Source organism: Habropoda laboriosa, unplaced genomic scaffold (assembly GCF_001263275.1).
Source record: "Habropoda laboriosa isolate 0110345459 unplaced genomic scaffold, ASM126327v1 scaffold40, whole genome shotgun sequence".
NCBI lineage: Eukaryota > Metazoa > Arthropoda > Insecta > Hymenoptera > Apidae > Habropoda > Habropoda laboriosa.
In genome coordinates, this window is record NW_017100231.1 from 178340 (window position 1) to 200053 (window position 21714).

The 21714-nt window shown below is 44.3% G+C and overlaps 1 protein-coding gene across 1 annotated transcript in view; it reads left to right on the plus strand.

Annotated features, from left to right (window-relative positions):
- LOC108571510 (Down syndrome cell adhesion molecule-like protein Dscam2) overlaps nucleotides 1–21714 on the plus strand; it is a 60139-nt gene that overhangs the window by 24456 nt on the left and 13969 nt on the right. Inside the window, exons 3-10 of the mRNA XM_017933568.1 lie at nucleotides 4346–4492; nucleotides 4636–4753; nucleotides 8952–9113; nucleotides 9848–10131; nucleotides 14300–14444; nucleotides 16280–16431; nucleotides 17179–17451; nucleotides 17821–18105. Of these exons, the coding sequence (XP_017789057.1) occupies nucleotides 4346–4492; nucleotides 4636–4753; nucleotides 8952–9113; nucleotides 9848–10131; nucleotides 14300–14444; nucleotides 16280–16431; nucleotides 17179–17451; nucleotides 17821–18105 (1566 nt within the window). The remainder of the gene's footprint in view (nucleotides 1–4345; nucleotides 4493–4635; nucleotides 4754–8951; nucleotides 9114–9847; nucleotides 10132–14299; nucleotides 14445–16279; nucleotides 16432–17178; nucleotides 17452–17820; nucleotides 18106–21714) is intronic.

A 21714-nucleotide genomic window follows, 5' to 3' on the forward strand; every position in this document is an offset into this window, starting at 1 on the left:
TTCGTTTCATAATTAATTTAAAAAAAGGTACTACCCTTCGTATTTAAACAACGTTCGCCATTTTTTTCACAAGTATCAGGCCAACCCATAAATTCATACCGAAAACGAAAGGTATTTTAATGAAAATCCAAGAAAATTCTATAACGACGACATAAAGATCTTACCAAAAAAAAAAAAAAGAAAATATTGCAGGAAAAAATTGTGAAATGGCAAAGCGTTTAAGTTTCATTTTCTCTCAAACCTAAAGGTTTGTTAAAAATATTGATCTAAATTATAAAACTCGACGCGAACTTATAGAATGACCTGATACTCCTTTAAATCTGTGAAGCACGAGGTTCAATTGCAGGGAAAGGTAGCAAGATGCAGTTGCCCGGCGATGGCACAAACACAGACATCTGTTGCAAACGATTTTCCACTGCGCGATGTACAGTAAATTCTCTACAAGTGTCAGTCAGTTTGGATTCTACAAGTGTCAGTATAGATGGTCCTACGCCTAGGCTGCGTCATTGCTGCGCCTATGTTATATACGCTATCAGTCAAGCGTGTAACGCTACACCACTCGGTTTCTTTTACGAGATTTCACGGCTCGACAATTCATAATAGAAAAACATAATTTCTTTAATTTTTTTTTTTTTCATCTGGAATTTTTTTTAACGTGTTGGTGAGATTTTTCTAAAAAAGTTGGTATTTAAATCGCTTGGTTGCCTCGACTCACGTTTCATCCTTATCTTTTATTCGCTGTCCTTGTCTACGTTCGGCAAACTACAAAGGCGGGCGCGAGCCTCGAAAACGTAGTCCCTGACTCTACAAGTGTCAGGTTTAGCTTCCTTGCGGACTGACACTTGTGGAGAATTTACTGTATAAAACGTGCAACGCACGACTCTGTTCAAGAACAATTGAATAGTCAACCGAGGCGTTCCACGAGACGCCGCAGACCATCTGCGTCGGTAACCTAGAGAATTCTATTGTCGGTAACAATTTCACAAATTACATATTCCGTTCGTCTGCCTCAAAGTAGACGAGTAGAAGAGAAAATATCACAGACGGCGTCCTTTTTAAATAATCGAAATTTTCGATCAACCTATACAATCCTCTTCCAACCTCGCTGTACTATTCCTCCGCGAACTGGAGCACCATTTCAGATTCCAGCAGCGTGTCGTATTTCTCGCCGCTCACATAATATCACCACGTCTTTGTTCCCCCTCGGTGGCGCTATATTTCTGTAAGCGTAACATATCCATCTTACTAATAGCGCCATGGTCAGGCTGCACGTAATTCGGGGTAGTCACCAGCGTTTCCCCTCTCTCACCCTCTCTCGCTCCCTGTGTACGGTACATAATGCCGGGTTATATACGCGCGCAGGTACATAGAACCAGCTTACATACGTGGCCTATCTACCATGAATAGATCCGAGCGGGCAGGTATGGGTAGTAGCATCGAGTGTAATACCGAAACTACATAACCCATCCAAGCCGGCTGACTTGGCCGACAATCGCTATTTAGGAGGGCCGCTTATCTCAACCGGTCTTAGCTGTGCTAATGTCTCGTGGCCGAATGTGCACCCGCACGTAGCTGTAATAACGTGTACAGAGACTGGATAGGAATTCTGGCTAGCAAACACGAGGGAGGGAAGTGTGTAGGAGAGACGGAGTGTGTGTGCGCAAGGTGGAAATAAGGGAGAACGAAGGTAGAGTGAAATTTTGGGGAGAGAAGTTTGAGGGAGAAGATTCGAGGAGGAATAGCGATTCGAGAAGATTGAACCTTTCAATTTGGGGCGATTCAACTGGTGTGTTTAATTTGTCAGTTATACGAAATGTTTAGGTACTGCGAAAATTTTGTTTGGATATTGCAAGATGTGTGGGGACTTGAAGGATTCGTTTTTAATATTTCTGTTAGCAGGGGAGTAAGCGAACGCGACGGTAAGAGATAGAGGAGGATCGGACACGGTTCTCGATACAATTTTTAATTGAAAAGACTGAACTTTTTGAAATCTGAAAAAGTGTCGTACTGAAATCACCGAAAGCTGTAATTCGGACCTCGACCCTCGCCGAGTCATCTTCCTGTGTTTCCTTCTCTACCGTAAACGCGTCAGCCTCGCTTTATAATCTTCCAAGCGAAAGACAGACAGAAGTAAAAGTAAGAATAAACGAGCGTCTCAGGCGAAAGGGTTAAGTAAAGAGGAAAATTAGAGGAAAAGTAGGTAATTGAAAGAAACGAAGACGAACGACGGTGGAAACGAGGTTGCAGAAACAGTTGACACCGAAAGCAAATAAGAGGTAATGATATAATTATACAAGTGGAAGTGGAGTAACGGATCAGCGTTTGAGAGCGAAGCGGCAGGAAAAATGGAGAATGATCGTTGGTTAGGGGTGTAGGTAAAACGATGATGGAGGATCGGAGCGAAGAAACGGATGGGAGAGTAAAGAAATGGGGACTGTGAACGGACGAGAATGATGGTAACAGTGACAGAAAATGGGAGAGTACGGAAATGGAGACTGATGGAGGGTAAAAATGAGGTAGAGTGTAACAAAGTAGAAACTAGGGCGGGCACAAATGAGAGAGTCGACGGAGAGAGGGTGCAAAAGTAAGAATAAGAGAGGATCTTGAAGATATAAATATGACAGAGCATAAGAATCAACTGTAAAAGTTCGAGAAGACGCAGAGAGATACTCGCAAACGGACGAGATCTCGGGAAAAAATAGCCACTTGAAAGAAGCAAAAATATCGTACAGCGACTAAAATTAATAACCGTAGAGCTTGCGAATAAACCAACCGGTAGAAATAAATTGCGAAAAAAAGAAAGCAAAGAATGGAGTGTAGCGAAATGAAAGAAACGTTACAGGGGAGGGGAAGACGAGAATGATAGGAAAAACTGAAATTAAAATACACGTAGAGCGAGAAAAGCGGGGAAGAACGAAGAAGTCGGCGAAATTAGAGATGAAAAAGATGCAATTAAGGATGTTAAGAAGAGGAGAGCCAACTAGCGGGAACAACAAGCAACGGGAGAGCTGTAAAAATAAGAGGAGATAAAGGACGAAATTAAAAAATGAGTAATGCAAACGAGGAAACAAGGGAACAATGAGGAAAAACTAAAACGAAAGGGAGCATAACAGACAATGAGAGGTAAAAGAAAGAGACGAAGCGAATAAAACAAAGAAAGGGAAAAAGGAACACGGAATAACGAAACTAACAATTGGAAGGGAGAGACGACGACGACCTCGGGACCTGTGCGAGATAATCATGTGTACTCGCGAACTACGTTAAAGATTCTCAACTGGTCGACCAAGGGGTTGGGTGTTCCGCGAGTACGACTGCGAATGTTTAGGATAACTACCGTCATTAACGTTGCTCCGGGCTTATCTAAGGAACGAGCACAGGGGCTTAAAGCCGGGGCAAGAACGGGAGAGATTGTATCTCCGCCAGTCATCCAGAACAGGCCGCTGGAAATCCTGGAATTAGCATAATTATCGTAACGGTAAAACCGTTCGTTCGTTCGCAAAGCCGTACCGATGAAAATATCGCGAACGCCATCCCCTATAACGTACCCGGTGATGTACACCGGGTGCATCAGTTGCGGCTGTGGAAGTTATTAAAGATAATACCAAATCCGAGTGCAGGTTTATTGGAAAACGTTGAGGCCAATTATTGCGGTGCACGCCAGATATGAATAATACAGAGCTTAGGAAATTCCGCGTTCCATTCCCTTGTTGGAGAAGGATGGTCGATGGTGGTTCACGTCCCTGTCCACCCGGTATCTCTCTTTAAATAATTCACCGGACGTGCTATCTGGCTTGGAAGCGATATAATCGCGTTTAACACCGCGGGCGATAGTCTTCGTCGTTTTCGAGATTGAACGTCTGGCTGATGTGCGTGGTGCCTCTGGTCTCCCGATGGAACATTTTTTCGCTGTGATCTGGGTCCGGTTAAATTTGTGACTGAAATATCGTTTCTGTTATTGGGGATTGGATTGTTAGGCGGGGATTGATGAATTTCGATGAAAATATTGACAAACCTTTTGTTTATTCTTTTCTTCATTTTTTGGACGTTATCGTGTCACTATTGGAAACGAAACATTTTGGGAATATTAATATTAATTTTGGAATACTTGTTATTTGAATATCTTTAATATTAATTTTGGAATGTTTATTATTTGAATATTTTCAATGTTAATTTTGGAATATTTCTTATTTAGCTCATTTCTCGAATATGACAATGTTACCATTCGCGTGGACAACACTTACCCTAAATTATTTCGCTCAATTCACCGAACAACTCAAAAAAAAAAAAAAAGAATAGTTCCAAAAAGTACGTCACCGTAAATTCTGCACCGTTCGAATTGTTTCAGACGGAAAGTTCCACCTTCTGCCTACCGGCGATCTTCTGGTCCACAGCCTCGAGTTCAGCGATCAGATACACGGTTACAGATGTCGAACGATGCATCGTCTCACGAGACAGGTGGTCGTCAGTTCCGTGGCGAACATCAGGATAGCAGGTAGTAATTTTCACTCGAGCTGTACTAGCCGGGAATTCTTCTGTCGCCGGGCAAATTGCCGAGTTTCTCCCAATTACTCGCCGCATTAATCGACCACCACCACCCCCTATTATTCCCCCCTCCTTGGCCGTTGTTTTTTCCAGATCACAGAGGGGTGATGCCTCCGGTGATCCTTGAAAGCTCCGGCGTGGTTCACGTCGCTCAAGATGAATCAACGTCGTTAGTCTGCGTGGCGAAGGCCTGCCCTACTCCCGAATATCGGTGAGTCTCTCTCCCTCTATCGTTCACGATTAATTAGGCCGAACCGACTGTCTGAACCGTCCAATTGGCCAAGATCATCTATCAACTTTTATACAGAGAGACACAGAACTGATTAACCAGGCGGTAAATACAAATCCAGCTGGATTATAATACACGGAAATAATCACGGGAATAATTAGGTATAATCGAAAACCGATACCGTGTTCGTTGCTGAATTTAATGTTATTATTATTGCAAACGATGTAAACAAATTTAACGGTGTAATTGCGTAGAGAGTGACCGCAGCGTGTTCAAAGCAGCGGAAATGAATGTTCGCGGAACGGAAACGGCGAAATTTCGTGTAATTCCGAATTACGAGGCCTTCAGAACGTTGCTTGAAAAGAAAGAAACTCTCGCGTTTAATTTGCAGCTGTACGATATTGAATCGATACACGTTCGATACAAATCATTGTGATCCAAGTGACGTGTAAACTCGTTCTATCCGCGTTAAAAGACAAACGCGGCACTGGCGCCGTTTTCGGAGAAAAAGCTTCCCGTCTCGACGCTCCGGCGTGGAACACTTGAGAGACGACAAAAGCGGAACGCTAAAAAGCGCAGAGAGACGGCGTGTCCTCTAATCCGTCGTTTCTGCCTAAAAGAAAATTACGACCGGTTTCTCGGCGGTCTCTAGAGGGTGGAGCGAAACGAGGGGAAGAGGAAAAGACAGGCGTTGCGGAACGAAAGGGGATAAGGAGCAAAGAGAAAGATCGAAGACAGGAATATTCGAGGTGGAAGGTAAGTAAAGGAATAAGGACTGGGCGCGACTTTGATCGAGGAAAAGTGGGAGCACTCGAACGTGAAGCCTCGCGAACGGAGCACAATCGGAAACTCTCCATGTCGCTCACCGGCTTCTCTTCCAACGTTCTTCCGCTCTGCGACGTTTTTCTTTATCCTCTCTCTCTCTTCACTTATCTGTCCGTCTGTCTCGCGAGAAATTTCCAGATCTCCCTTTCCAACGACGGGACAAACGTATGCACGGGACAAGAAACATCTGGAGAGATGAGAATATATCGACGATATCGTTGGCCGGTGAAACTTGCCAAGATGTTTTGCGAAAGAACTGCAAAGAACGATCTTTGCTGTACTAATCCGTTCGGTTGATGTAACGAGCTTGCTTCGCTGTTTCGTGGGATTTTAATTCAAGCGATTTAGAGTGGAACTTGGTGTTGGAAACGGTGATTGTTTACGTGTCTCTTCACACACTTGTCACTTTGGGGAAAGAAAGAGAAGTGGTGGAAGTTGGTGTTGGAAGATGCGGCTTCTTTTTTATAATGTGATCAAGATAACGGAGGAACCTCTGTCCATAAGTGTTAAGACACTCGTTGAATGTGAAGCAAATCTATGCGTCGTTCAAAATAAGAGTAACCTCGCTCTCGGACCGATTCTCGTCCATCTGCGCATAGACAAAGAGCGTAGCACAGGGTAAGACGTTCTAGCCCTGCCTTAGGCACGTCCCATGCGCGAAGCGAGGTTACTCTTATTTCGAACAGAGTATAAATAATTTTTCAAAAATTGAGATCTAGAGAAATAAGAATTATTCAGTCTAAAATTTGGTAACAGAGCAATAAGTCATTTTTGCTGACAGCTTTTTATTTGATAACGTATCACGATAATAGAGGAAAGAAAAAGAAATAGGCTTTGGGACACTTTTTGAATTTGAAGCCAAGCTAAACAATCGTTAAAAATTGAGATGCAGAAAAAAGAATTATTCAGCCTGAAATCTGGTAATGTAGCAATACAATTTTTGCCGATATGTGGTGCTAAATTTGGAGAAGAAATGTCATTTAAATCATATAATATTAGGTACCAAAAGGAATCCAACATCCGACGTCGTTTATTTTTTGACGAGCCGGAAAAGCAACGTGAGACAAAAGAAGTGCATCCTTCCTGCTAACAAGTGCTCGTTGAATATAAAAAATTTTAGAATGGACTTCAGTGGCCAGCTAAATAGAAAAAACCTTCCGCTGGTACCATTCTTATGCATTAAATTTGCGAACTATTGTAAAAAATTCGGTTTGAGTTTATCGTTGACAGGAAAATCACGCGAAACTTTCTATACGAACAGAATAGGCGTCCTGATACTTATTTTATGGACACACTATAGAAGGCAAAAGCTACTCCTTTCTTCAACAATCTTCCATTCAAGCTTACAAAATAAATACTGCACAAAGCAACTAATGCTTGCCACTATACTCACACGGCTCACCACCATGCGTCCAAGTTGCAAACTCCTGTGATCCTTCCCGCATGCTCTCGATCTCTCTAAACGTGACATAAGTTCCCCCCCCCAATCGATAGAACATGGAGACCGCACAGTTTCACCCAGCCAAACTTGCTCTAATTTACCAGTAATCATACACCGAACGCAAATCGAAGACTTCGTACATATTTACCACGGAATTAATAACACCACCGTGCAATCCAATCGAATGGAAACCCTCAAAGAGCAAACCCACCATCCGAACGAATATAAAGTCCACCTGTAACGAAACTCGGTACTCCACGGATGCTATCTTAACACCCTCGAGAAGAAGCGAAAAACTGATCTACCTCGCGAGTTTTTACAAACCGAAGTAACTTCTTACCCTCTTGCTCCTCGAACTTGCCTAGAACTACCGCGACTAAAATTCCTCCAAAGGAAACCTGCTTCGTTTGGTACCGAGGAATCGAAGGGAAGAAGGAAGCTACACACGCCGCGATAAAACGAAGAAAAGAGAGAAAGTGGAAAAAGGGAAGCGCGTAAAAAAGTAAAGGAGGAGAGGCAACGACTAAAATTCCCCCAAAGGAGACCTGCTCCGTTTGGTACCGAGGAATCGAAGGGAAGAAGGAAGCTACACACGCCGCGACGAAACGAAGAGAGAGAGATAGTGGAAAAAAGGAAAAGGAGGAGAGGCAAGAGAAGAGATCTCTTTGGAGAAAGAAAGGTTGTTCGAGAGACGTGGGGAACGTGCCTCGATCGAAAACTGTCAAGAAGTTGGGAAGGCGAAAGAAAGCGTGGAATCTGTTGGATAAATGCTCGCGGTGGATCGTCACGACTCGATGTCGTTTCTAGGTCGTCGTGCCCGAAAGCCAGTGAAATTGAAGCTCTCCTCTCGACCTCGTCCCCTCTGCTCCAGACTCGGTGGGCCGCTTCAGCCTTTCGATGAAAAATTATTCTCCGCCGCAACGACGCGACGGTAGAAAGGGGGTCGGCTGACGGGAGGAGGGATCGAGAAAAGGATCGACGACGGAAACGGGGAAAAAGGGAGGCGCATTAACTTGCAATCATGCAAACCGGGTTAGCCTCGACAGACGTGCGCGCGCCAGTTGCGACGAGACGTACGAAAATTTTTGCCCGGATCCGCGGCGAACAGAGGCGGCAACGGAATGGAATGCTGCCAGGACCTATTTTCCCGCGTGGCCACAAAGGATTTTTGCAGAAGGCTGCTGCAGAGGGAGGAGAGAATTTTCGTGCGAAATGTTCGCTCGTGCTCGGAGAATTGTGCCCCGGCTGGTTCGTGTGCCGGAGCTCCGCGGCGATTCGGATGGATCGCGCTAATGTAATTGGACGGGAGCGTTATACGTTATGATGTCGAGTTAATTGGGACTGTGCGAGGGAATTTGTTGTTATTACATTTTTTCGGCATGTTTGTCGTTTTGTACAATGCGGGGGAATTTTTGCGGCTCTGTATTCGAGTGGTTTGGGTTCGTATCAGAGGTGGGGTGGTAAATGAAAATTCACACGGTGAGGGAGATTTTAAGTAATAGTATTAATGACAGAAATTTGAAAGAAATTTAAGATGACAGGTTGAATACTGTAGGTTCGTGATTAATGTGAAAAGTGAAATCTAGTAATGGGAAAATTTATGAATTTGCCAATGTTAACCCTTTCCTGAAAATTCCCAAACTTTTGGTCTACGGTATATACATATATGTATATATTAGAAAAGTGTATTTTTTATCAGACTTGACAGTATTCAATGGAGAAATTCAGACAATGAACAAATGCATAATTTAACAATAATATCAAGAAGAAGTTTAATTTGATCGTAACTATAAGGAGAAAAGCGTTCATCAGCTCTGTAACCTCGAAATTTTTCATAAAATTTTCTATGCGTAAAACGTATCTGTTTGATGTTTAATATTCCACCAACCATTCGATCCACAATTTCATTTCCAGATGGTACGCACAAACCGGTTCCGAGCCAATGCTGGTACTTTCTGGACCAAGAACCAGACTGCTCGGATCCGTGCTGGCCCTCGAAGCTGTGACGCTGGAAGACAGCGATACCTATCGATGCTCCGCTTCTAATCCTGGTGGCGAAGCTAGCGCAGAAATTCGGTAACATATCTGAAGAAAAAAAAGGCTACTCGTGTCGCAGCAGTGAAATTTTTAATGAAAAATAGTCAAAAACTTCCGACATCTCCTATACCCTACAAAAACTGAAAGTTTCGGAACTTTGAAATTAGGTCAACAAGCTTCGACCGAATGTTGAACCGTAAAAAGAATCTCCAGTCTGTTGAATATTTAACACCTTCATTTTCTTTTACGTCTATTAGTCTTGAACCTGATAATTATAATCGTACAATGTCGCGACTAACGATATTACTTTGCAAATTTTTCAAATACGAAAAGAAAATGCTAGACAGCAGTGACATTAGGGAAAACCGTGTATCTATATATTTATCAACTATTAAAATTATCCTAAACTAAAATTTATAAAAAAGAAAATGCCTGAAGATGTAAGTCAGAATTTTCTCATTTAGGATTCGTACTTTATTGCTTTCATTCCCCATTTTCCAGGAAGCTCTGAGCTTTCTCTCTCTCTATTTTTCTCTTTCTCCTTTTCTCGTTCTCTCTCTCTCTCTTTCTCTCTCACGCACACACTTTCCTTAACTAAAAAAAGAATGTCCAAATCACTTTTCAGTGTTGGCCTCTTAGCCCAAGTCACGACTAAGTTTATAACACCAAAAATGCGATTCGTTCGAAAACTGTGCGCTTAGAACGAAGTTCCACGCGTCTTATATTCTGTCCATAAGAGTCCAGGAGATAATACAGAGGAAATTGTCCTTCAGGCTCATCGTGACCGCTCCATTGCACGTAGAAGTAACGCCACCGTTGCTGAGTGTCCACTTAGGGGGTAACGCTGAATTTACATGCGAGGTCAGCACACATCCACAGGCTGGACCACACTTTATTACCTGGTACAAGGATGGTCGCCAGCTTCCGGGAACCGGCAGACAATCGAAATTATTGAGACTGAACGGCATCAGCAGGGAAGATCGTGGAATGTATCAATGTATAGTCAGACGAGGGGAAAGTGACACTGCACAGGCCTCGGCGGAACTACAATTGGGCGGTACGTAAGAAATTTATTAAAAAATACTGTGATTTTGGAATTCTTAACTTTCCTTTCAATTGTTAAAATTTATCGATAACAAATTTGTTACTCTATTATACAGTCTCCAGTGTTTTTTTTTTTTTTTTTTAATAAGAGTGCTGATGAATTTTCTGTTTCTTATTATTGAAGAATATAGACGATCAAATTTATTTTTCTAATATTTTGTAATTCTTCTCACTTCTGATATGATCAATTTTTCAACCTTCGCTCGAAATTTCGGTCCGCCAACGACACGATTTTACTACACAGAAACGCGTGAATGGACGACAGTACGTGTATCCCCTTCGATTCGATTTCGACCGATCTCAATTACCAAATTCCACATACATACTCGGCTTCATTTCGACTTGGGCGGCACAAAGGAAAATTACATGGAAAGTTGCGGTGCAGTTTCGATCAGAATTGCAGATGAGGGGCTTTCAGTAGGTCTATGCATACGTATAAATTCACTTTTCGCGCAACTATCCACCTTCGCCTGGTACAAAGGAAATTAGGTCATTCTGCGAAGATACATTTTCTGCTCCTCGAAACTTTAACGCTTCCACGAAAATTTCGGGTGATACAATTAGCATAGAGAATGCTTTTCGCTTGTCATCTATCCGCCTTGGAATAAAGCACACTTTCAGCTTTACTCCAAATTTCATTTCTTCCCGAAAGAATGAAGTCTTCGAACAATCCTTCGATTAATATTTTCATCGAACTGATATTTCATATAATCAATCCAATAACTTCAGCGTGGCTCACACATCCGACTGATCTAACTTTAATCTTAAACCCGGTCGTCCCTAATTCTAAAACTCGGAAGTTTAATTGCTTCTCGCCTGAACTGGCGCGTAATTGATTAAGGATACTAATCAACCTAGGTGTTAGTCGCTGCTCCATAAACTCTGATTGCCAACTTTAAGCGACTCTGGCTTTTCAAACTATTTCTCAACTCTAGACTTTCTCTATTCTCCAGAAGTGATCTGACACGAGCCAATCAGTTCCCTCCTTCGATCGTTATTTCCCAGCACGTAAACCAAAAAAGTCCTTCTCTCGAGCTAACAAACCGAAAATTCACCTACTACGAAATTATCTGAAAATGCGCATCGATGTAAATGGTAGCACCGAATTCCCAGACACAAAGTAACAACTGCTACATGCAACCAGACCACACTTTCGAACCTCGAGCGAACCACGAGGCACGCTGATCGATCGCCGGAAATCGGGTTCCATTGCCCTCGAAATACTTTCACCGTATCGATGGCCCCACGGATAGGATCGATCCGGCTGCCCCAAAAAGGCCAACTCAACCCTGTGACGTGTCAGAGAAGTGACGTAACAACACACCTCGAACGAAGTAGGATCGCGTGATCGGTAGTCAGCGTTACCGATCACATTACCCCCTGCAACTTGATTATCGTGGAAAGAGCATGTCGACCACGTGGCCCGTTACCTCGAGAGCAGAGCGCCGCTTTGAAGTGGAGAAGGCTTCTTTTACGCCGCTTTGCCTCCTCTCATCCCTCTTCCCTCGCCACCTACCGTTACCACCTTCAACCCCCTCTTTCTCCGCTGTACTCTTTGGTAACCGCCACGAGGCATCTCTCCCTCTCTCTCTCTCGTTTTCTCTCTGTCTTTCTCTGGCGGCCGTTTGCCCTATATAACTGGACCGCCCACCTATGGACGGAGAGGAGTGGTGCATGAAAGAGGAACGTCCCGTTTGCGAGGGACGCGGAGGAAACCAGCCAGAGGAGGGCCTTTGAAACAACAATGAAGTTAGCGTCTCTCGCTCGTCAGCGTCGGTAATGCACGGAATTTACGTCAAAGGGAATTCGAGCAAGCGGTACCTCGTGGTAAGGACGTACCGTGGCTTGGACAGAGCAGGAGAGAAAGACAGAAGGAACAGAGAGTGAGAGAGGAGAAGGCTGCTACTACTACTACTACACTGTTCGTTGCAATTTCACGACTAGGAAAAGGCAGGAATAAAGGGGAGAACGCTACCTCGCCTCTAATGCTACGAGCCAAGAGCTGTTGGCAAAAAAGAAGAGAAAAAAGGAAGAAAGTCGTTTCGTTGACGAACCGAAGCCAAATGGAGACGAATTGCGTTTCGATCGTTCGCTCGTCGTTGGTAATCTTCTGAACGATTTTCCAAACCAGTCGCCAACTACGCTTTCTCTCTGTCCCACCGCGCACTTCTAATTTTCCTACGCTCCGAAGAGGCGAAGTCGTCGACGACCGGTAGAAAGGAAGAAAACAGGATGAAAAAGTAGAGGGGAATTTGCGTATATTAAAAACGCGAACGTTGGAACGGTGAATATTACGTTCCCGGGGAAATTATGAGCCACGGCGCATTATGAAATTTCGCTTTCCCCGTGGATAAGGACCACGTCGACCTGCCTCGTATTTTTGCCCCGCCGCGTGAATGAAGATTCACCGCTTCGCGGATCCGGTTCGACGCTCCGCGCTTCTCTGGCCTCCGGAGAGTAAAACGTTTCCTTTCGACCTGCAATTCTTTCATCTCCCTTCCTCTCTCTCTCTCTCTCTCTTGAAATTCTTTCATAAAGCTTCGTTACGAAGATCTTAGTTATTGTTAAGTATCGCTGACGACGAATCGCGAATTTGCTCCGAAGCACAAAGAGAATTACGAACTCCGTTGCAAATTTAACACCTGGTTTTTATTAAATACGACCTAACTTTCTTTTCTTTCCTGGTAAAAAAGAATCTGCGAGACGGTCGGTACGTCTTTTCTACAAGCCACTTATTTCTGTAACATCCTGAATTGGAACCTCTATTCGACGACTTCTCCAAACCCTTCTTCTCGCTTCCGGCTCGAGACTGGCGACTTGCACGCAGTTTCTTTCACAGATCTTCCCAGCCAGACAGACAGACTGAATAAATACCAGCTAGAATTCTGTCTTATTGAAACCGGTGGACGGACGTTTCGCGGTCCCACGACTACGTATTGACGATCGCTCGGAGGCATCGAGACGAGATTCATCAATTTCCGTACGGATCCACGAGCACCCAGTCTCAGTCACTCGGATGCCTGGTATTCACCTAGACGTAACCGTTCTATCTCTTCACTTACCCTACTCTCTCTCTCTCTCTCCTTTGCTTCTAGACGAAGCGGAACTGTCCTTTGTAACGGGACGCTCGAGCATTTTTAATGACGACGAAATCGACACTTTTAATTATGAAAAGTCCTGGAAGCCTCGCCGGAGAGACAAGCCTCTCAGTTTCGATCTTGGACTTTCTCCTTCTCTCCTTTTCTTTTTCCTTCTCCAGCCTCCGCGCTTTCTCTCCTTCCCGCTTTCACCCTCTTTTCTCCCCAGGTCCATTTCTCCCTTCTCGAACCCCTGAAACCTCCTCTCTCCTCTACCGTGGTCGTCGTGTCGTCGAGATAGAAACATCGAGAGAGAAAAAATATCCCGGCGCGCTTCCGTCGCAGCGACTCCATTGTCTTTCGTTTTCTATCGCGATGCGCGCGGCAGGCAGGCGTGGCGGCTTTCAGGAATCAAGAATCCGCCCGTGGTCTTTCACGCTCTTGCCTCTTGTTCTTTCTCCTCTCCCCAGGAGCAAACGGGGAGATCTCTACTTTTCCCGGTTTGCTATAAATCCCCCTGCCTACCGCCACCACGACGACGTCCCGTCGCGTATCGTTCTTAACGAGATGGATTCGATTGCGTCGCGGTCATTGTACGAATCGAATAGCCGTCCTCCGATCAGAGAGACTGACTCGGACCTTTTACCTCTATTTCTTCATTTTCCTCTCTTCCCTCCTTTTCCTCTGTCCTTGTCATTTTTATACCGCCAACGACGGAGAAGAGACTTCAGCGTCGCGAAGGCGATCGAAACGTCGAACGGTGAAATATGGTGACGTTAAAAAAAAGAGAGAAGAGAAATTCCTCTCGTTGCTCGTATTTCCTTCGATATTCCTCTTCCGCGTGCTGTTTCATAACCGCGTGTGCTTCAAATGCTTCTTTGAAGTCGTATAAAATCGCGGTGCACAAAGTGTCGAGAGAGTGTACTAGACGATGTGTGTGTGTGTGTGTGTGTGGGATGTTGGTACTGCGAAGAAAGTTGAAAATAAAGGATACAGAGTTGGGTGATATGTGTGTCGATGGGTGTTTCCCTCTGGTTTTCGCAGATGCGCCACCGATGCTCCTCTACTCGTTCATCGAGCAAACGTTGCAACCGGGACCAGCTGTATCCTTGAAGTGCTCCGCCGCTGGGAATCCAACACCGCAGGTCTCCTGGGCCTTGGATGGCTTTCCATTGCCCATCAACGGAAGGTAGGCTTCACTTAATTGTTCCAGTAACCAGATACTCGAGTGCCGAGGAGGAAACGAGGTATAAGCGGACGTTAATTGTTCCACGGAGTGATGTGACGCTGTTGGGTTAAATAATGTAGTGCTAATTAAGTGGAGTTCGGGGGACAGGTGCAAACGATTCGTGGAAGAAGGCTTGGAGTATACTTACTAAGTCCAGTAAGGTCTTCGGGTCATTTTTCACCCATCGATTTCTCATTGTTTTAATAACCTTTGCTGTTATCAAGTTTATGTTTCCTTAACATTGTATTGAAAGACTATTGTCTAGCTTCGTACGACGTGTTTCTAACAAAAATTATTACACACAAGGTCTCTGGGTCAAAAAAGACCCAAGGGATCTTCTAAGTGTGTAGTCGAAGTAAGAGCGCACTAGGGTTAAAAATGGGACATTCCATATGTTACTTCCTCTTGAAGAATCCAGATTTTAGTCTGTCGTCCTTTTTTTATGCTTTCATATTCGTCACTCTTTATGTCGAGGAATTTTTAAGAAAGTTAGAATTTTCTGTCGTTTCCTTCTAATTTCACCATATCGTGTGTTTTAATATCCAGGAAAATCCTCAAATTAGGAACATTCATAAATCAGGGATACCGAAAAGAAAGTCAAAGAATTTATTTATTTTATCCAATAAAAAAGGATATACTTTCTCTATTACTTTTAATTAATACGTAACACTCGTGATGACTAAAGAAAAAGGATGCTTGTCTCGCGCAACTACAACTAGAATCAATTGAAACAGCGACAAGTTGTAGAAAGGCGGGAACTTTCGAATAAACTTAACACAGTAAAATGGTAACACAAATTACCAATTCTCGCGCCTTTCTCTCGAACAATGGCCCAGCTAAAGGAATAAAACCGTACCAACAGCGTCCCTCTCCTTCGATCGTTTCGCATAAAGCACGCGGTCGTAACTCGCGAACGATTGTTTTAACGCGTGCTCGATGCCTCGTAATTAAAATGCAATCTCCCGGCGGCGATAGTCGAGAGAGAGGGGCCGCATCTGCAGCGCGGCCAATTTCAATTTCAAGTGCAATATCCCAGGCAAGATGCCGGAATATTTATTGCGGCGGGACGATGTCGAGAACGGAAGAGAGGCGGTGCTCGAACGGTGGACACAAGAGGGATATGACGCGAGAACTCTCTCTCTCTCGTACGGTTTAACGACTGATCGACATAAAAGACGCTCTGTGATTCTTTGCCTCGGTTGCTGCCTTTTTATCGTCGTCTCGAACCTCGTTCTCGGCCATTTCCTCTACCTCTTCGGCGAACATCGAACAACGTCGCAGCTTCGGGCGATGATACGCTGCACAATTCACCGTCCACGTTTTCCACCTAGATACTATCTTCTTTTTCTATCCTTTTCTTTCGCGTTGCTTGTCTCTGGTATTCGTGAAATTAGCAATTTCATTGAAATCGTCCCCCGCTTGGACTGCGTAGCCATGCATCGCGTCGCGATAATTAAAAACCGGTCTCCTCCGCGTATCGGAGGCAGAATGTTACTGTGCACCCCGTGAACGAAGTTAATCGTTAATTGAAAAAAAAAAAAAAAAAAAAAAAAAGAACGGAGGAAACTTTGTTCGTTAACTTGGAGGATTTTGTTGAAATTGCATGGAGAGCTTCACCGGTGAAATATGGTTTGAAATTGGGACCAGTTTTTACCGTGGAAATATCCATTCCTCTCGTTCATTCGAACGACAGTAATCGATAATTGCGAGTGAAAGAGATTAATGTACTGTAATGTTGTATATCGTTTACCACAGAGTGGTTCGTTAAAAAAGGATTTCTTATTCGATGTTCGAAGGTTCGTCATTGGTCAATACGTGACAGTCCACGGCGATGTCATCTCGCACGTCAATATCAGCCACGTGATGGTCGAGGACGGAGGGGAATATTCTTGCACCGCCGAGAATCGGGCTGGAAAAGTCACTCACGCCGCTCGACTCAACGTTTACGGTAAATTTCACGTTCAATTCGCTTGGTTCGAAGTTCGTGAATAATGTCTAACAAGTGGATTGTCCTGTCCCAGAGTTCCTCTCCAATTTATGTTTAACGTTTCGTGCCTCGATTTGTAACCCTACCACATGTTTCGTTGCTTCGAGATTACTCGGACGAAAGGGAATTAATTCGTAGAAACGAAAGAGTTTACGTAAGACGTGCGAAACGTTGTTTTATCTCGGGTGGATCGAGATAGAGAGAGGGAAGAGGAAGTAGTATTACCGCGTAGAATGTCGGACCGTTTGGATCTATACATCAAGCTGAATATTAATCTCGCCCGGCACAAAAGGATACACCGATACAGCTGTAGCTGTATTCTACGCGAAATTTGCATTTCAACCGTAATTTTATGCCTTCGTATAAAATTTTATTCTCCCGACAGAGACAACTTTATTATAACGGTGTGTAAGTAGCGGCGGTTGGTTATGGTCAGACCGACTCGACTCGATTACCACGTTAACGGGAAATATTTTCCCGACATATTATAAACAATGAAGTGGCTGTAAAATTTCATGTGTTTGTACTGGAAATAGAGCACGCTCGTTTTCCCTCAGAATGTGAAACAAATTTCGAATAAAATTGAAGTATTCGCCGATAAACACTTGGGCAATTTTTCACGAACTCGCGAACGTACGAATATCTTTGCGTTAATTTCTGAAACGATAAAATTTCGTTGTAATCAGGGTAAACATGTTTTTATTTCAGGTCTTCCGTACATTCGACTGATTCCAAAGGTAACAGCCGTCGCCGGAGAGACTCTACGCTTGAAGTGTCCAGTAGCCGGCTACCCTATCGAAGAGATCAAGTGGGAACGAGCGAATCGCGAGCTGCCGGACGATCTTCGGCAGAAAGTGCTCACGGATGGTACTTTGGTCATCACGAGCGTGCAGAAGAAAGGGGACGCAGGAGTGTACACCTGTTCGGCGAGGAACAAACAGGGACACAGCGCGAGAAGATCAGGAGACGTCGCAGTGATCGGTAAGGCGTCTCGTTCGACTTCCTATTCTACGATTGTTGCAGGTGTCTCGAAGCCGAGCAGACGATACCGAGGCTTTAACCATTAATCTCGAGGCAAAGACGAAGTGAAACCCGATAAAATGTCGAAAGAAAAATCGTTGCTCCGAACGGGACAATGATTCCCTTGAAAACGGGATCAGACTGAACGAACGAAAGCAAGAAAGGGGGAAAAAAAAGAAATACTAAATCTAGGATCTCGAAGATGTTCTTCCGCAAAAAAAAAAAAAAAAAGAAAGAAAAAGAGGATCTTTCCAGAAGGATGTGTGACGCGTTTACCTTCGTCTATGCTTGTCGAGAGCTCACGAGCTGTCGTTGTTGTTATTATTCCAGTTCCTCCCAAAATTAGCCCATTCACGGCAGATCGTGATCTCCATCTCGGCGAACGAACCACGTTGACTTGCTCAGTGACAAGGGGCGATCTGCCGTTGTCGATCTCGTGGCTAAAGGATGGACGATCGATGGGACCGTCGGAGCGAGTCAGTGTCACCAATATGGACCAGTACAATAGCATACTGATGATTGAAAGTTTATCTCCAGATCACAACGGCAACTACTCGTGCGTGGCCCGTAATCTGGCCGCAGAGGTATCACACACGCAGCGGCTTGTGGTTCATGGTAATCCTCCTCTAGGCCCCCTTCATTTTTGCCCGACGACCGCCTGCCCGCCCGAAATCCGAAAGAGTGATGTTTTCGTATGAATGCAGACACGGTTGCCCACAACTCGTTGCGAATGAACCGCGTGAGGATCTCAAAGTGCTGTTCTCTCTTCTCTCTTCTCTCTTCTCTTGTCTTCTCTCTTTCTTCGCTCTCTTTCTCTGTCTCTCCTTCTCTCTTACTCTCTCTCTCTCTCTTTTTTACTCTCTCTTTTATACATATCCTTCTTCGTGCAAAAGAAAAAGAGAAAAAAAAAAACAGAAATCGTAGCGAGTCTATATATATTCTATACTACAATATACTGTATATCCGAGTATCGTTTGCCGTGTCTCTTACTTGTACACGTTGTTTCTCATCCACGTTCCACGCTTCACTCTGGAAACTTTGATGTTGTTTTAGCGCTGTCTCACCGCTGTAAATAGCTTTGAACGTGAAACGATACTACAGACGACACAGCTCGTTCAGTTCTTACGCGTTCATTCGAGATGGAGTCATTCATTTTTTTTTTACTAATACGACGCCACCCAAACAGGCGTCATCCAGGAACGTAGAGACCTGGTGACGCGTAACTCGATGACGGCTCACGCTTAGCGTGGCTCATCCTCCTTGCACGAGACCTGCCAACTTAATCATCTCCCACATTTCTTCCTTCGTCCCGGATTTCTTATTCGATGTTCGAAGGTTCGTCATTGGTCAATACGTGACAGTCCACGGCGATGTTATCTCGCACGTCAATATCAGCCACGTGATGGTCGAGGACGGAGGGGAATATTCTTGCACCGCCGAGAATCGGGCTGGAAAAGTCACTCACGCCGCTCGACTCAACGTTTACGGTAAATTTCACGTTCAATTCGCTTGGTTCGAAGTTCGTGAATAATGTCTAACAAGTGGATTGTCCTGTCCCGGAGTTCCTCTCCAATTTATGTTTAACGTTTCGTGCCTCGATTTGTAACCCTACCACATGTTTCGTTGCTTCGAGATTACTCGGACGAAAGGGAATTAATTCGTAGAAACGAAAGAGTTTACGTAAGACGTGCGAAACGTTGTTTTATCTCGGGTGGATCGAGATAGAGAGAGGGAAGAGGAAGTAGTATTACCGCGTAGAATGTCGGACCGTTTGGATCTATACATCAAGCTGAATATTAATCTCGCCCGGCACAAAAGGATACACCGATACAGCTGTAGCTGTATTCTACGCGAAATTTGCATTTCAACCGTAATTTTATGCCTTCGTATAAAATTTTATTCTCCCGACAGAGACAACTTTATTATAACGGTGTGTAAGTAGCGGCGGTTGGTTATGGTCAGACCGACTCGACTCGATTACCACGTTAACGGGAAATATTTTCCCGACATATTATAAACAATGAAGTGGCTGTAAAATTTCATGTGTTTGTACTGGAAATAGAGCACGCTCGTTTTCCCTCAGAATGTGAAACAAATTTCGAATAAAATTGAAGTATTCGCCGATAAACACTTGGGCAATTTTTCACGAACTCGCGAACGTACGAATATCTTTGCGTTAATTTCTGAAACGATAAAATTTCGTTGTAATCAGGGTAAACATGTTTTTATTTCAGGTCTTCCGTACATTCGACTGATTCCAAAGGTAACAGCCGTCGCCGGAGAGACTCTACGCTTGAAGTGTCCAGTAGCCGGCTACCCTATCGAAGAGATCAAGTGGGAACGAGCGAATCGCGAGCTGCCGGACGATCTTCGGCAGAAAGTGCTCACGGATGGTACTTTGGTCATCACGAGCGTGCAGAAGAAAGGGGACGCAGGAGTGTACACCTGTTCGGCGAGGAACAAACAGGGACACAGCGCGAGAAGATCAGGAGACGTCGCAGTGATCGGTAAGGCGTCTCGTTCGACTTCCTATTCTACGATTGTTGCAGGTGTCTCGAAGCCGAGCAGACGATACCGAGGCTTTAACCATTAATCTCGAGGCAAAGACGAAGTGAAACCCGATAAAATGTCGAAAGAAAAATCGTTGCTCCGAACGGGACAATGATTCCCTTGAAAACGGGATCAGACTGAACGAACGAAAGCAAGAAAGGGGGAAAAAAAAGAAATACTAAATCTAGGATCTCGAAGATGTTCTTCCGCAAAAAAAAAAAAAAAAGAAAGAAAAAGAGGATCTTTCCAGAAGGATGTGTGACGCGTTTACCTTCGTCTATGCTTGTCGAGAGCTCACGAGCTGTCGTTGTTGTTATTATTCCAGTTCCTCCCAAAATTAGCCCATTCACGGCAGATCGTGATCTCCATCTCGGCGAACGAACCACGTTGACTTGCTCAGTGACAAGGGGCGATCTGCCGTTGTCGATCTCGTGGCTAAAGGATGGACGATCGATGGGACCGTCGGAGCGAGTCAGTGTCACCAATATGGACCAGTACAATAGCATACTGATGATTGAAAGTTTATCTCCAGATCACAACGGCAACTACTCGTGCGTGGCCCGTAATCTGGCCGCAGAGGTATCACACACGCAGCGGCTTGTGGTTCATGGTAATCCTCCTCTAGGCCCCCTTCATTTTTGCCCGACGACCGCCTGCCCGCCCGAAATCCGAAAGAGTGATGTTTTCGTATGAATGCAGACACGGTTGCCCACAACTCGTTGCGAATGAACCGCGTGAGGATCTCAAAGTGCTGTTCTCTCTTCTCTCTTCTCTCTTCTCTTGTCTTCTCTCTTTCTTCGCTCTCTTTCTCTGTCTCTCCTTCTCTCTTACTCTCTCTCTCTCTCTTTTTTACTCTCTCTTTTATACATATCCTTCTTCGTGCAAAAGAAAAAGAGAAAAAAAAAAACAGAAATCGTAGCGAGTCTATATATATTCTATATTACAATATACTGTATATCCGAGTATCGTTTGCCGTGTCTCTTACTTGTACACGTTGTTTCTCATCCACGTTCCACGCTTCACTCTGGAAACTTTGATGTTGTTTTAGCGCTGTCTCACCGCTGTAAATAGCTTTGAACGTGAAACGATACTACAGACGACACAGCTCGTTCAGTTCTTACGCGTTCATTCGAGATGGAGTCATTCATTTTTTTTTTACTAATACGACGCCACCCAAACAGGCGTCATCCAGGAACGTAGAGACCTGGTGACGCGTAACTCGATGACGGCTCACGCTTAGCGTGGCTCATCCTCCTTGCACGAGACCTGCCAACTTAATCATCTCCCACATTTCTTCCTTCGTCCCTGGTCCCGACTCTTTGGAGAGCAATTTTCTATTTCAACGAAACTCGCGAAAAGAAAAATTGATCGATTATTCCGAGTCACTTGAGAGATATAGTCCATGAAATAAATTCTCCAAAAAGTCGACGAATGCTAGCTCTTGCGTTGGGAACGACCGTATGCTGTGCGAGTGTGCGATGCTAACTTATCTGTGTACAAGGTGTTTTAGGGCGGCAGGGGCAGGTCCGCGGCGGGGCCACCCTCTCTCTCCTCTACATTGCTACGTTACTATACTGCCTCTATTGTACATATTCTACGTATATATATATATATACATATTATATTCTATATATATATATATCTATACATATACATGGACGTACTACTGTCTAT